A 17,099-nucleotide genomic window follows, 5' to 3' on the forward strand; every position below is an offset into this window, starting at 1 on the left:
AGTGTTAACAGTCCCAGTTTGTGTCTCTCTCTAGCCGCAGGCTGACTTCCCTTGTTCCAATAGGTTACTGACTCCTCTCAAAATATCCTGCTGCAACACTAGAAACGTCCTTAAATCATGGTGGCTCCACGCATATTGAAGCTTTTAAATTTTTCTGTCTGGACTTTCCATTCTTCTCCATTCCACAGAGACTACAAAGAGTTGTGTACCCTCTGCAACAAGACTACTGTTATGTTATCAGCTTAGGCAACCAAGTCCTAACCATCTGTGTTGCTGTGCCTTCAGTAAACAAGATCTGGCCCAAGCTTCAGCTCCCAAAGTGCATGTGCTTGTCCAAGCTCCCAAGCCAACCGGCTCTTATAGGAAAGGGTGTCTGAGACTAACCTATTCAACATGCTGTTATCCATTGACCAGGATCTTCTATCAATTTTCCATGACCGCCTCAGGCCATTCTGCTAGTTCTGGCTCGAGCAGGTCCTCTCCTCACCAACTCCTTATCGGGGTTCTGCTGTAGGACTTTCACAGGACTTCTTAGGACTCGGATCATTCCAGCTTCCTTTACTCATTACTTAATCAGACAGGACGTTTCCTCTCCTAGACCAATGTCTTATTGACTTTGAAATAAGGCTTCTGTGCTTTGGCTCTTTTACCTTCCAACACACTCTGCCTTCAAAACTCTGCTCTAAACACTTAGGGTTTCCATGTGTCCTTTGTGAACCCCCCCCCCCCCCCCCCCCCCCACACACACACACACAGAGGTAGTGCTTTCCTAGATGGTTTGAATTTTCAGGGCAGGACATACACTTTTCATGAGAGCAGACCTAAAAGCAGCAGTGCTTGAAAAAGATGTGTGTTCATTAAAACTATTTGGAAGCCAAAGGGCAAATAATGCCTGCCACTTCTTTTAAGCAAAACACATGCTCTCTCTCCTGTGGCTATTTCCAAGTGCACCTGGTATCCAGGGTCCCTGAGGAGCACACTACTGCCCATGAACAGTATGTAACTGGAGCGAGATGAGCTGCACACCAGCTCTGGGTTGCAATTCAGATTGGATGCCAGAATGGCAGCCCCTGGGGAAGCCACATGGCAGCAGCAGTTTACAGTACCCAATTCAGCTATGGAAAGGGATACAGCTAGTAAGAAATGACTGAAAGGTTTTCATACAAAAGCCAGGAGCCTGGTCAACACGGAGGAACTTCAACTACTTGTGCATGATATGAAGCCAGATATTGTAGGGATATCAGAAACATGGTGAAATAAGCAATTGTAACTGGAACACCAGGAGTGAAGGATATGAATTGTTCAAGAAAGAGAAATAAAAGGAAATAGGGCACAATAACACTGTATGGCAGCAATGACTGACTGAAAAGAAATGAGAGAGAACATGGCTAAAACAGAACCTGGGTAACAACAGCTGGGAGAGGATGATAAAAGTTTGTGCGGAGGTAGTGCTATAGCACTCCATAGTGGGTGCAAATACGGACAGAGATTTCTGTAATATTATTAGAAATGCAAGTAATATGGGGAATTGTATCATTTTGGGAGATTAACTTCCCACTTAGATTAGAAAACAAATGCTACATCAAGACATGCCTGGATGCAACAGCCAAGAGATTTCTTCAGCAGTCACTGAACCAAGAGGTGATGCTGTTTTAGATTTGGTTTCGGTAAGTAATGAGGACTTCAGAAAAATAACTGATCCTAGAACATAACAGTGGATCAAGTGATCATGAATCAATGCTGTTTATATTGAAGAGGATAACCAAAATGAGGTCTGTAATTGAGGTTTCTATTTCAAAAGGACAAAACTTTGATAAAAAGGCAGCATTGATTACTGACATTAATTGGACTAAGGAGCTCAGGAACTTGGATGTGGAGGAGATCTAAATTTCCTTTAAAGTCCAAAGAACAGAACATGCAAGCCAAGCAAATGGGGAAAGCAGACTTGCCAATAAACATCTCAAGAAGAATCCTGGGGATGAACAGGGAGCCTACAACGAAGAGGGGAAAACGGGACTGACTGGTACAGAAAGCTTCTCTGTGGACACAAGGGATAAAGGAACAACAGGGATAACTGTCAAAACTCAAAGGAGTTAGGCCTCACAAAGGATATTAAAACAAGTATTAAAAGGTTTTTCAGTTACATAAACAGAGAACACAAATTGGGAGCACTATGTAGTGAGAATGGGGCAGACATTAAGGAAAATCTAAGTAAGCCCTCCAAAAACTAAATGAACACTTCAATTTCAATTAGAAAGCTGATGTCAAACATGGGGTAAAAGACGAGATGGATAATAAAGGAAATGGTACCTCAAAAAACTTAATGCCCTCAGAAAGTCCCCATCCCCGAGTTCTGAAAGAACTGGCATATGAAATCAAAAATATAAAAATACATGCAAGTATTTTTAATAAAACTTGCAGCTGTGAGAGATGAAGGAATTACCACATGATTGGAGGATGGTGAATGTGGCACCTATATTAAAGAAACAGGAAAAAATGTGATACTGACAACCACCAGCCTGTTATTCTCATCTCTGCAGTATGCAGTAGAACAGATTTTGAAAGAAGGAATTACTAAAGATGTGGAGGTAAATGAAAATAGAAAAAAAAAAATGCAGCATAGACTTATTAAAAGCTAGACTGTGCCAGAGTAACTTCATAGCATTCCTTGGTAACTGATTTTCCAAAGAAAGAGAGTAGATTTCAGCTATCTGGATTTCCACAAAACATCTGATATGACAAATAATTGTGGTGAAGCTGGAGAAGATAGGGATTAAAGGGATTGTGAGGTTAATAAGGAACTGGCTGAAAGGAAAACAAAACATGTAGTTTTGAAAGTAGCATCTGGTTGGAGAAAGACTCTTAAAAAGTCCACAAGTAACCTGTTTGGAGACTGATCTGATTTTATATTTTCACAAGAAGTGGACGTGAACTGAGGAAATCTCCTCATGCCACAAAGTTGGAAGGTGTCACCACACAGGAGGATGGGAGTATCAAACGGATAATCTCAAGTGAGGTAACAGAAACAATTAAGACAAAATACATTGGTGCAAACTATAAGGTTATCTACTTCTGGAAGAAATTCTTTTTTTACCCCCTACCAGGCATTTACTGATTGTAACTGTTTGTAAGAGAAAGACATGGGTGCATTAGCTGATCACAAAATAACTAAGGTATCAATACTAAGCAGCCATGAGAAAGGCAAATTTGATCCTGGGATATTTCAGGTGAGAACTTCCATCAGAGAGAGGAGGAAATACTAGTATCAATGTACACAATGGCACAGGTAAGATTTCTTCTGGAACGCTATGTATAATTTGGTCACCTAGGGTCAAGAAAGATGAACTCAAATTAGACCAGGTGTGGAGAAGCACAGTTAGGATGATCAGGAAAAGGGAGAAGTTCTCTGTTGAGAAAAAACTAAAAGAGTTTGGCTTATTCAGTCTCAAAAAAACAGGTTGAGGGGGGATATGATTAGTGTCTACAAATGCATCAAAAGAGTGGACACCCAGAGGAAAGAGCTGTTAAATGACAATACTGGCATAAGAACAAATGGTTATGAGCTACTGATAAAAAAGCATAACCTTCAAATTAAATTAAGTGGCAAGAAAAACCTTCAAATCAGTGGGGGCAAAAATCCTACCTGCTTTTAAACATGGAACTTTGTAATTTTGTGAAGGGAATTACATGCCAGGTTGTCCATGGTAAGCAGAGACTGGAAAATCCTGTGCTTCAATGACAGTATTAGAATCATAATCTATCATCATCTAAATAACTTGCATGCAAGACAGAATCAGATTAAGTTCCAGAAGACTGATAAAATATATATATTATATATATGCATGCCTCTAATGCTTGTATATTAAATTCATTCAAAAAAGCAGAGCATCTGGATTGAAGTCTATAAAAACAACCTTAACAGATCACTCATCTTTATAGGAATATGAAACACGTTTCTAAAAGAAAACTAGAGATATAATAAACATGTTGGCTCTCAATCCCCTTTCATGGGAAAAATGTAAAGTAGGGCCTGGAGGCAGGTACAGTTCTCTAGCAGAACAGCTGAGTGCACTGCTGTCAAATCATGCTTGCTGGGTACAAAGCTGAATTCTATGATCTCTGGGTCACTAGGTGTGGGGCTCTGGAAGGATTCAGCCTATAGTTCATGCAAAGATAGGCTGAGATGCTAGTATATCTCATGATCAGTTTCTGAATCTTGCTGATTTGTGACCTTTCATTTTCACTGATAAGTTTTTAAACTCTTTATAGACTCCTTTCCACTAGCCATTTTTTGCACATTAGTACAGGTGTACAACACAATTTTCAAATAAAAACTCAGCAGGAGTGAGCAAGTTGATTTCATCTACATTGTCACTTTAGTTCAAACTTCTAATGCTACAGAACGTATTTGCAGCCTGTGCTCAAATAGTGGATTAACAGAAAGAAATCCATTCATGAGGACCAGAGATTTTAGACCAGAATTTTCAATGCACGCTGAAGCCATATTTCAACTTGTTTGTTTATTCTCAATATTTACGTGACCAAAAACATACAGATTATCCCCTTTCCAGTGTAAAACAACAAATTCCCTAAATAGAGTTTTATGAGGTGTTGCTTGAATTTAGTTAGCTCAAGTACAATACTGTATCACATATGTTATGACAGTTTTACAATAAAGATGAAGTTTGTTTGCCACCAACATTAGTAGAACAAATTTATTTATAACAAATGCTTCAAAATGTACTGATAAAATGCCTATTGATACTGTCAGAGCTTCTTGCAATTTGACAGATCAAATCTTATTTTCATTCTTAAACCCCATGAAAGAGCGATATCACCAACTTGCATTCTGTAGTGAGCAAATTGATTAATCCCCGTCTATAGAAATCTCAACTCTTGATTACACCTATCAGACGTTAAGCAGCATTATTCTAGAGTGACAACACTTGACAAATTCCCCAACCATTTTGCTCAGCCTTTGTGGCCCTGCTAGCTTGTATTAACCCTGATGAAAAATTAATTTTCCTTATCTTCTACTAAACCCGAAAATCCAAATCCGCCAAACTGGCAACTCTTTCTGTAAAGGTATTATGAAAACCTCTAAAAGATTAATTGCATGTCTTCAGGTGACATTAAATTAATTTCTGTACTCATGACAGACATTTGATACTCCGTACTGAGAGGACAGATAACATTGTCAGGATACACAGAAGGACAGTGGTGTAGTGTCCCAGGGCAGCCTCTTATGAATTCTCCTTTCGATAAGGCCATACTTCACTGTCACTGGCACTGTTAGCGATCTTGCAGCCCATAGACCTCACTGCACAGGTTTCTATTAACTATGACAATGCTGTGACTATCCATGTAATCTTTATAAAGCTAATTCAAAAATCATCCTATAGTAAAGGGATGTGCATGCTCGATAAAGCACTTAAAGGAAATAAACTTAGGTTAATTTGTAAAGTATGACATGTAAAAAAAACCTGGAGGCAACAAACAAAGTTATATTTCCACTGCTCTTTCTGTAGGCCTATTTGTTTAACATACACTATAACTCAGAGCAAAAGGTAAAAGATGGGAGCCTTAAATTTTACACACAGTCTCAAAATCCCAAACGCTTCTTGCAACTTATTGTCCTTTAAAACAGAGTATTTGTATGCAGTCAGTTCAAAATCTACACTCATTTTGTAGAATGTCAGTAGTTAAGAATTGGAAAACACTCATTCCATTCCATTAAATTCCTACACTCTTCCTACTTTCAAGGATAGGGTATAATCAGTGTATTTTACAAGTTCTTCCTGGATTTTAAAACACATTTTAAACTAATATAACTGACTACAGGAAACAAATGTACAAACAGACAACAGATTCACAACAGTAGACAGTAGTCCCAACATGGTAATACACTAGACAAAAATCAGCACTAAAATCAAAGAGCACCTTTGTTTACCCTAAAATACAAGAAAAACAGCTATCCCGTGATCCAGAAGAGTAACTGAAAGACAAAACACTCCCATGTGCTACTTAGCATTTACAGATCCTTCAAGAACTGTATACAAGGTTCTAGCTATTATTTCCATTTTACAGATTAGGAAAGTAGGGCAGAGGGCTTAATGAACTGCCATGCATTACACATCAAGGGCAGTACAACTACCCTCTCAAATCCAGCATCAAGTTTATAATGCACCCGATGCTGGGCATTTTTATTTTTAAACAAAAGATCAGCCAGAACACATTGAAAAAACTCCCAGTATGCCCCCTCTAATTACATTAAACTGCGATCACTTCTATTAACAGAGAAATTTAGTATTGATATACAATTCAAGGCAGAAATTAATTATCTAAGTTACAATTTACACACACAGGGCATGTCTACACATTCCCTACACTGTAGTTACTGCGTATTAAGTTTAGTACTTGGTTGACCAAGTACTAAATCAACGTGCAGTAACTCACACTACTGCGCAGTAGTGCCAGTGCACGGGCTTTTAGTGAAGCTTACTGCGCAGTAGCCTAATACCACTATGCAGTAGCACATTAGCATGGTTTTTGCCCACCATGTTTATGCACAATGCTATTAGGCTACTGCATAGTTAGCGTCTCATGTAGATGTGCCCACAGAAAGGTAAATGTCTGAAAGGCATATAAAAAGATGGAGTCCGACAAATCAAAACTGGCCGAATAGCCAAGCAGTCCCAATTGCCCATTTATTTTGGAGAAACTGGCCGCTTCTAAATTCTCAATGTATTAAAAACAGTTGTTTTATGACAGAATGCATATCCCTCCCCACGATTCCTATAGTTTTGATCACGGCACAAGCTTACCCAGAGAATTATATACACATCATGTATATGATTGTATTATGATGTATATGATTGTATATGTATAGTGATTATATACACATCATGGAATATAACACCATGTGAACAGGAAGAGAAAATGCAACATTTCTTTTCTCACCATTGTTTTACTCCCTTTCCTGCTCAGTACAAAAAGAGGTACTGGTCAAACTACAGAAGGCCGTTCAGTAACTAATGGTGCATCTGAATACCTTGTACAATTCCCTCAGGCAGGCTGATATTTTCCATGCTTTCTCTCTTCCTGAAAATGTATGGCGAGTTAAAAACCAGTTTCAGCAAATTTTATTCAGCCCCTTTTGAACTCCTCTATACTAATAAGCCTCATTAGAACTGTTGAGCAATGCTAACAGCAGCGGGAGATGTAGCACAGACACGTTAGACTAATGATTCTCAACCCTGAGGTGCCTTGAGATCTTTTAAGGGTGCTGCAGGGTGCCAACTCAATGTTAGCTCTACTAGGTCTGCAAACATGATTCACAAGACAAACCCAGGGATTCCAAATCAGAATGTTTTTAACTTGATGCATTCCTACCTGTCCTGGTCTGAGATCTTTGCAACAGAAGTATTGCTCTCGTATTTTTCTATAGTAAAAAATGAGTGAAAACTAAGAGCTAGCATTTTCTGAGGGGTGCCTCAAATTTAACAAGGTTGAAAACCACTGGGTTAGACAACAGTGAAAGTATTTGAGCAATTTCTACGTTAGAGATTATACATCAATGGCTATTATAAGGGTATCTATCTAGCTGATTAAGTAATTATAACTATATATTTTGTTAATATAGAATTGAGCAGAGTTATTGGTCCAAGACAGGAAAAAGAATTGATTATTAAAATGTAAATACAAACAGCAGAGACAGTGCACTACCAAGCAAAGTTTGGAACTTGTCAACTATATGGTTTAATATACTTCTTCCCACCCCAAAGTGCTCTGTTTTAATCAACTAAAAAACAATAAGTCATTTCTGAGTAAGTACAAAGACCCACAATATGTTTTTTCCACAGATAATACATAGTGCATGAATCTATACGTGCACTTTACTGCCGAGTTGACCAATTAGCTCTGCAGTAAAGCGATACCATTTACACATGCACCCATATTAGGTACAGTAAATGAACTAGCCACACCATAGGACAGTACTATCCTACAGCAGAGTAATTTACAGCAGCACAATGTATGTGTAGATGGGGACCGGGGTGGCTGCAGCATGAGGGTGCTACATACAGGTGCAGGTTAGGGGGCTAGCCCTACACTGTAGCACCCTTGTGTGCCTCCCCCCCCACCTCCACCTGGAGCTTGAGGCTGACCCTTCCTCCCCCACCAGCCCAGGGCTGAAACTGTTGTGGTCCCACAAGCACTTGTGAATGCTGCACCTGGGAGACAAACTGGTGCAAACTGCACTGTTTACTTCTTCACTCTAACTGCACATGTAGGTACACCCAGTGTATATGAACACCCAGGGTTATTGGGATGAGTTTTGGATGTAAGCAAAGATGTTAATCCAGCAACATTTCTGTATCAAAGATAGAAAACTGGAAAAACATCTGCAGTCCAGTAGCTCCTACCATTTTGAATGGAAATTCTATCTTCCGTTGTGCTACAGGCCTTTTAAAGAAAATGTCTATTTCTATTTGAAAACCAGTACATTATTTGCAGTCTTTCTAGTTCAGCAACACTGAAGCTAAACCAAGTAATTAATTTTATTATGCTGAGATGGCACACCCACAACCATCATCTGTATGGGGAGCACTTCTGCTGAAGTCTCAGATGATTGGAAAAATGCAAATACAGTGCCCATCTTCAAGAAAAGGAAGATGATGAATCTGGGGAGTTGGGGTGAAGTTACACTTTACACTTAGGCCATGCTGAGGGCATTTAATATGTAAGCCTCTGTATATTAAAGCTTGATAACTCATGCCAAGTGCCCTCTGAGCACGTCAAAGTTACACTGCTTTAGATGATGGTTAACTCTGGGCTTTGCTACCTAGTTCATATTAGGCAACATCAGCTTGTTCCATGGATAAAACAAGCAGTTTTCAGCAGTCCCAGGTCCCATGCTATACAACTCCCAGATCCCCTCCCCTTACTCAGAGCAGGGATAGAACACAGGTATCGTGGTTCCTAGCCATTCCCCCAGCTTGCCAACCCTTTAGCAGAAAGTCAGCAGTGTGCAAGCACAAAACAGTATTGACCTTTAACAGGTGACTGCTCACAGCTCTCACTTTAACACCACTTAACATTCCACAGATTTAGTATGGTCCAAGTGTAACATGCAACTTCACCTGTACAGACCATTCAGTCTGACCCGACTATTTGGAAAGGTCATGAAGCAGGTCTTCAAGTATTCTATTTTGAAGCATGCAGAAGTGAATAAGGAGTGATGCTTGTGTTTTAAGAGGCCTTTTATTATGGTCCAAGTGTAACATGCAACTTCACTCAAGGTGATCAGGAATGGCCAGCATGGATTCGCCAAGAGCAAGTCAAGCTTGATGACCCATTTGATTTCCTTCTATCATAAGGTGCCAGGCTCTGTGGACTGGAAGGAAAGAGAGGAGGGCAGTGGATATACCTTAACTTTAGGAAGACCTTTGACATAAATCACCCATGCCACTCTCATTAACAAGGTTAGGAAATAAAGACTATACGGAAAGTACTATAAGGTGGATACATAATTTACTAGATCGTCATGCTCCATGCATCTTTATCAATAGCTCTAAGTCTAGTTTGGAAAAGGCACCAAGCAAGGCTTCCCAGGGGTCTGTCCTGGGTCTGGCATTGCTTAACACCTTTATGTGGATTTGGATGATGGAATTGAGCGTTTGCTTAGAACTGGGTGGAACTGCAGACCCTACGCAGGGTAAAACTAGGACCCAGAATGAGGTGAATAAGCTGGATAAATGGTCCCAAGTCAACCCAGTGAAATCCAGCAAGGACAAGTGCAAAGTCGTGCAATTGGAATAGAATAACTGCATGCACAAATACAGACTGGGGAATGACTGGTCAGGCTGCAGTTTTACAGAGGAAAAAAACCTGGAGTTTACAGTAGACTGTAAGCTGAATACGAGTCAATGGTGTGCTCCTGTTGCCAAAAAACCTGTATACTGGGGCATATTAACAAGAGCGTCACTTGCAAATCAAAGGAAGCGATTCTTCTACTCTATTCAGCACTGGTGCAAGAAAGATGTGCACAGAATAGAAAAAGTGAAGACCAATAAAAAGGATTAGCAGTCTGGGAAAGGTTGCAATACATAGGTTATTTAATCTGAAGAAGAGAGGACTGGGAGGTGTGTGTGGGGGGGAAATTTGATAGCAATCTTCAAATACTTAAAGGGTGATTAATAAAGCATGGAGACACTCTTCTTTGTGGCTGTAAAGGACAGGGCTAGAAGCAACAGCCTCACATTGGAGCAGATGAAGTTTAGGTTGGAGATTAGGAAAAACTTCTTAATTATGGAATAGGGTGGTAAAGCATTCAAACAGGCTACCTAGAGAGGTTAGGGAATCTCCATCCCTGGACATTTTCAAGATCAGGTTAGACAGGCACTTCTCTAAAAAGCTTGTTTTCTTTTAAAACATGATTTTAACATTGTTATCTTGGAAGTGGGTTCTGAATGCTCCTGGGTGTCATTCTGTTCTTGTTCAGAAGTGAGGACCCACAATTGTGAGCCAGGTGCTAAGCAAACCGTCTTCTTTCTATAGTCACAAAGGTTACTGCTAGAGCCATGTTACTGGGACATCTTACAAGGAAATTGGGACTGCTTAAAGCAAGGTGATCCCGTTGATAAATCTGGACCATCCTAATCTAGATGGAGTGAAAGAATCAAAATCTTGCCCAGGAACCACTATTCAACAAGGAGGCAGTGGAGAGAGACAACCACTGCATAATGCTTGTACTGACCTGCGTTACTGAGCAAGCAACTTGTTGCGTTATGTACCAACTTGAATACTCATGTCAGTAGTTCCGTTTCCAGTTCTTGTTCAAGCTTCCCACAACTTTAAATTGCTGGCTGAGTTACTGGCTTATTTTCCATACTAAATGGCATTCATATGTCCTATTTCAACAGAAAAACCTCCTTGATTAATGACATACCATGAAAATGATATTGTAGTGTAGTCTGGTAGTTTTTCCTCTGAAGAAGAGTAAAACTTCCAAGCTGCTCATTCCTAGAATGATGATTGGTGCCATTGCTTTACTGAAGAATTGTATACCCACAACCAAGTACTCCCATAGTTCTACATTTAGCTTCTTTAAGACATTGCAGGATTGCTGCATAAGCAGGAGATCCACCACAGATCCACTGTTCTGGGAAAAGGCAAAGTTCATATATTTGAGGACTACCCCTGAAGAAGGCTCATGTTACCTCTCTCCTCAAGGTAAAATTTTCTTAAAAGAATCTGGAACTGGAACCCAGTGTACACCGACAGCAACAGCTCTCTCTCAAGCTTCCAGTCTGCTGTGGTTTTCATAGATTTCATAGACATTAGGGCTGGAAGGGACCTCGGGAGATCATCGAGTCCAGCCCCCTGCCCAAAGGGCAGGAAGTCAGCTGGGGTCATAGGATCCCAGCAAGATAAGCATCCAATTTACTCTTGAAGGTGTTCAATGTAGGTGCTTGAACCACCTCCGCTGGCAGACTGTTCCAGACCTTGGGGGCTCGGACAGTAAAGAAATTCTTCCTTATGTCCAGCCTGAAACGGTCTTGCAGGACTTTGTGACCGTTCGACCTCGTCATCCCTTGGGGCGCTCTGGTGAACAGACGTTCCCCCAGATCCTGGTGTTCACCCTTGATAAACTTATAGGTGGCCATCAGATCACCCCTGAGCCTGCGCTTTTCCAGGCTAAAGAGTCCCATGGCTCTCAGCCTGTCATCGTAAGATCTGTTTTCCTGACCTCTGATCATGCGCGTGGCTCTCCTCTGGACTCTCTCAAGCTTCTCCACATCCTTTTTGAATTGTGGAGCCCAAAACTGGATGCAGTACTCCAGCTGCGGCCTCACCAAGGCCGAGTACAAGGGGAGAATGACGTCCCGGGATTTGCTTGAGAAGCATCTATGGATGCAAGCCAGCCTATGGCCGTTGGTAATGAATTAAACTGGTTCATCTGCAATTTTGGAGTTTTTATACTTGAAGGCATCTGTAATTTAGTGGCTAGTTCTTTCAAGCTGTTCAACTGTAAGCATTTTACAGTGGAATATTTTACTTCTCTTGGAGTGGCCATACTGCAGCTGGACAAATCTTTCAATGATGATGTCGACCAATTTGCAGCAGATCTGGTTTACACTGGTGACGGTCATCCTCAATCATTTACTTTTAGAAGCTCAGCTACCAACAGCTGTATAACACCTACAAAATGTCAGCTCTAGAAATATTAGATTACAAGTTTCAGAATTAAAAGTTGCAGAAATATTTCATGGAATGACAAAAGCACCATAATATGACCCGCTTTTAAGGTAGTACAGAACAGTACAGTCCTTCCTGCCTTCCAAGACTTAAAATTATATAGTGACTATATTTTAAGAATCTGGGTAGAAAGGGAAAAAATTCCAGGGAGCCTCAGCATACTCACAGGTTGATAAGAGGAAGTATTTTACTTCACATATATTCCTAGTTACTTAAAATAGAGCAATTTCATATATGTCCATCTTTAAAAGACACTGCTTTGGGTCACTGAAAACAAACCTCTCTCAGATTGACAGTTATTTCTGCTCTTGCTCTTAATCTGGCCTACTTTTGTCCTCTTCCCTTAAAACCACCAGTAACTTCTGCTTTCAATGTGATACTGTGCACCTCCTTTCATACTGCCCCAATAACTGAGTACCTCCCATTTACCATACTATGCTGTGTTCCTTTCTTCTAGAGCAATGATTGCCAGCCTTTTCAGTCACAGCACCCCTCCACCTTCTCCAAATGCGGCAGCACCGCTAGCCGAGAACCACTGCTGATGCCGCCTCAACTTACTCCAGTGCTTCTCAACTGGGCAGCGCTCGCTCAGGTCAAACTGCCCCATGTGCCTGCTGCACAGTCAATCCAGGAAGGGCTGTGGCACATTGGGCTTGTTCCTCCATTAGGGCTCTGATGACCCTAAAGCAGATAGAGCTGGCTGGGCTGCAGCCACTTCCTGTCTACCCTCCTCACCCACCCTCAAGGAAACAGGCCTGGGGGTGGTGCTTTAGGGTTATCAGAAAACCCTAATGCAGCTGTAGCACACATATGCCGCAGCCCTGTACGTAGGGTAGCTCCCCCTGGCCACCACAGCAGCAGCGCCAGCGTTATGGCAACCCCAAGGGTTGTTTCAAACTCCAGCTGAGAACCACTAATCTAGAAAAGCTACTGGAAATCATGAAATACTCCACCTTAATGGACCACCTCACCAGGCCTGGTGGCACCTGCCTATGTATTAATATTCTGCACCCACTTGTGCATTCAGACTACAGTTTTTCAGAACAAAAATTCTGGGTTTTTTGCTTGGGGGGGGGGGTTTGCACATTATTAGTGCATTATTCCTAGACATAAATCTTATACATGCTGGAAGTCTATCCTGTCTCCATGACATTTATGTTTCGTCTAAGTTGCAAACACTAACAGTGGCATTAAAATACCACTTGGAATATGGTCATATGCCAGGTTTTCCTAAAACACTTGGTAAGACATGCACATTTTCCTTTTCTGTGCCCAATACAACCTGTCAGGTACTGGGGAATGAGTGTTGGTGCTGACATCCTCCTCCCACTTCCTGAAAAGGACTTTTCACTGCACTCTATTAAGGGTCTTGGGTGCCACCCCCGACAGCCGGATGCATTTCAGTAGTGAATGAAGAGCTCTTTTTATTAAAGCTGTTCTCACAGAAACATCAGATCCTTAGTTAACGCATGCAATCACAGACATCTTTGGACTAGAAGTGCTATAGAGCTTTATGTTCAAATGTTTTTATTGGATGTTATGGAACATACATACACATGCAAGCAAAATACATACATTAAGCAAAACTTGACAGTTATATCATCCAGTCAGTCTCCAAACCAGGGCATTTTTTTTTCTTTTTCCTTTAGAAAGTTGAGTTCATCTCCCTTTTCTTCTTGATCACTACTTTAAATAAAAGCAAAGCTAAACAGGGATTTTACATCTTCATCTTCTGGCTTTGTTTGAATACAGTTGAGAACATTCCCACAGACCAAATTCCCAAATAAAATAGTTTATTTCCTTCCAGCTTTCAGATGAAACCTCTGGTAGTGGTAGCCATAAATTCATGAATAATCTAACAATTTGCTTTTAATCCCAGGCAGAATATTGTTATTTATATAAAAAGCCCATTCACACAGCTCTCCACAGAGACAGAAAGAGCGGTACATTCTTGATCCATCTTAAGATTCAGCATTTTCGGGCCACAGGGGCCTAGACACATATCACTTTGGGCAAGGGAGACCAGTCGTTGGCTAGGAAAAGATCACCCAATAACAATATAAGATGACTGAACGGTACAATCATTTTAACATATTATACAATTCCAACAGAACCTCACATCAACCAATAAATATGCCCAGCTTAAACTTTGTCTGAACTTTCAATAGAGATAAGGCTAATATTGGATACAAACCTGGTTCTTCAGGGTCCAGGACACCCCAGTTATGTCTTATTGCCATTACTGATTTCAACTGCACTAAGTATTTTAAGTACTAACATCATCACCTATCTTCAAATATCCATTTATTAGAGTATCCCCTTCCAGCACATAACATGACAAGACCATCTTACCCTTCCTGACTCCTTATTCAGTTTTTTACTAAGTGTTGAGATCAAGCTTTTCTGATTGAATCAGACAACCCAAGTCTAAGATTTTGTCACAAACAGAGGAACGATACCTTCTCTAGGTATCATGCACAGTCAAAACCCAATGAAGTGCTCATGGATCAGAGGTTATACAACAAAAAAGTGAGACTGAAGCCAGATAAGATCAGCCAGAAGAGTACTGAAGCTCTGCAAGGAAAAGTAAAGTAAAAATAATACCAAGTATCCTGGCTGAATGCTTAATACCATTCTTGCTTTGGGCCCTAATGAGGTAAGATAAATGTGCCAGAAATATCTGGACTACCAAGAATGAAACTGAACAATCAAACTAAAACACTATTCATTAAACAGGAAATTATAGGGGGTGGAGGTTAGAGAGGCAGGTAGTATAACTGGGTTCAAAAAGGGATTTGACAAGTTCATGGAAGACAGGGCCATTAATAACTATTAAATAAAGCCATCAGGAATGTATCCTCTGACCTGACTAAAACCAATAATGGATGATGCAAGGGACGGTATGATAGAGTGGTTGGATTACACTAGACATGCTTTAGACATACCCTCTCCCTCCATCAGAGCCACTACTGGAGACAGAATACTAGGCTAGATGGACCACTGGTTTGATCCAGTATGGCACTTATGTCTTAATCCCTCCACATTTATACAGAGGAATGAAAGAAATGACTATTATCTATCTGAGGAACTAGGAGTCTAGTTCAAAAGAGGTGTGATACAGAACTACTAGCCCACTGTGTCACCTCACTACTCCCTCATACAGCATACAATATTCAGTTTTGCATGTAGAAAATATTGAACTTCCTTCTCCTTTCCACTTCCTAAGATTTGGCAAGCACACACTATGGCCTCTACTGTACCAAACGCACTGAGAAGTTTTTCCAGAAGCACAACCTCTGAAAATAACCACCTTGATAGGTCACATGTTAAGTAATGGGAGAGACTGTATACCTGAAGGGCAGATATCCTCAATGGTACCCAAAATACCCAGCAACGATGATAACTATTTTGCCCCGCAACAAGTACAGGTCTCATACAGGGACACACTGCTCCAAAGCAGCCAGACCTGCCCTTTCATAATAAACTGAACCCAGAAAATAAACCAATTAAATCTAGCGGAGTTGCATAACAATCAAATCTCCAACCCAATCAACATATAATCCCACTTTGACTACTGTCCAATTTATGATAGTAAGTGATTGGTCTGATGAGCAGACAGTTTCTGCTAGTGACTCTTGTTCTAAATAAAGCTGGTTTAGATGAAAGGTGGTGTCTCTGGACAGTAAACAGTCATCTAATGGGGATGACAGACACTGTATTATTCAGTACCACTGTTGATCTGCTGAAAGAGAAAGGACTTCACATGTTAGTACCGACATGCATTTGGCACAGCTGTATAAAGGAGTCTGCACAGTGCCTAACTAAAATCAAATCTCACTAGTCCATGGGCACTGAAAACTCATCTCCATGAAAAACAGAGAAAGGAAAACGGGTTTAAATGACTGGTAATTCTGACAGCTGCAGAGAGGCTGCTATGGCCGCTATACCACAGAATCAAGTCATTGCTTAAAGATAAATGGTGCCAAAGTATATTCTCTTGGCTGAGAGCAGTGAAGAACAAAAACCTAAGATGAGGAAAAAAGGTTAGGGAGGAATTGGTATATTTTTAAAACAGCAGTACGTAGTTGTCTCAAAGGTCCGGGATAAGATACGGTGCATGTTACAGCACTAAAGAGCAGAACTGTAAAGCACAATTTGAGACCCTTATGGTTTACTGAGTTCTGTCAGACTTTTTAGTCTTTTTTTTAAAGTACCAAGTATCAAAATAGGCCAGATTGCCCCCCTGCTGCTGAGCTTTTTCTTCCTCTCTGTATGGTACATGGAACAAAGTAATATAGATTCAGCTTTCTGCTAACCTATTAAAATTTTAATTAACCATCTTGATCAGAGTTAAGTAGCTAATAGTAATGCTCGCTTCCATTCTTTTATAGTATGAATTCAAACCAAAACATTTCATGACGGCCAGGATAAACAGCTACAAATCCCACGTGCCCAACTTGTTTTAAATCTACAGTTCTACAGGTATTAGTCAAATTTTAAGGGGACAAGGCTAAATCCACTTAGCCTACAGAGAGCATGAAATATAAACATATAATGGCTAACACATCTTTATGGCTTGTAGAAAATGAGCATAAGTGCTTGTTTCAACCTGTTGTTACCTTGAGGACTAACCATCATTTGCTGTGGAGACATCCATGTACTAGGTCAGTACAAAAGTTGTGCCTGATTTGTTCTTGGATAATTCAATAAAAGCAAATAAGCCAGCCAGGGGCATTGGCCGTAGTCACGTTGGTCCACTTAGGCAGACAAGGTTCCTTGGCTAAATCTGATGTCTTTTATTAAACCAACTAAAATAGTCGGAAAAAATATTCTTTGCCAGC

The 17,099-nt window shown here is 40.5% G+C and overlaps 1 protein-coding gene across 7 annotated transcripts in view; it reads right to left on the minus strand.

The window, feature by feature from the left end:
• The window catches only part of RBM33 (RNA binding motif protein 33), a 169,032-nt gene that overhangs the window by 40,620 nt on the left and 111,313 nt on the right, over positions 1 to 17,099 (minus strand). The window contains exon 16 of one of the 7 annotated variants that reach the window (XM_090047648.1): positions 13,809 to 14,291. The exons of the other annotated variants lie outside the window; for them this stretch is intronic. Within the exon in view, the coding sequence (XP_089903774.1) occupies positions 14,262 to 14,291 (30 nt within the window). The 3' untranslated portion in view covers positions 13,809 to 14,261. Of the gene's footprint in view, positions 1 to 13,808; positions 14,292 to 17,099 lie in introns of those variants that run through there. 7 annotated transcript variants of the gene reach the window in all.

The sequence above is a fragment of the Crocodylus siamensis genome, chromosome 5, assembly GCF_052110815.1.
Source record: "Crocodylus siamensis isolate JL-2025a chromosome 5, ASM5211081v1, whole genome shotgun sequence".
Taxonomy (NCBI): Eukaryota; Metazoa; Chordata; order Crocodylia; family Crocodylidae; genus Crocodylus; species Crocodylus siamensis.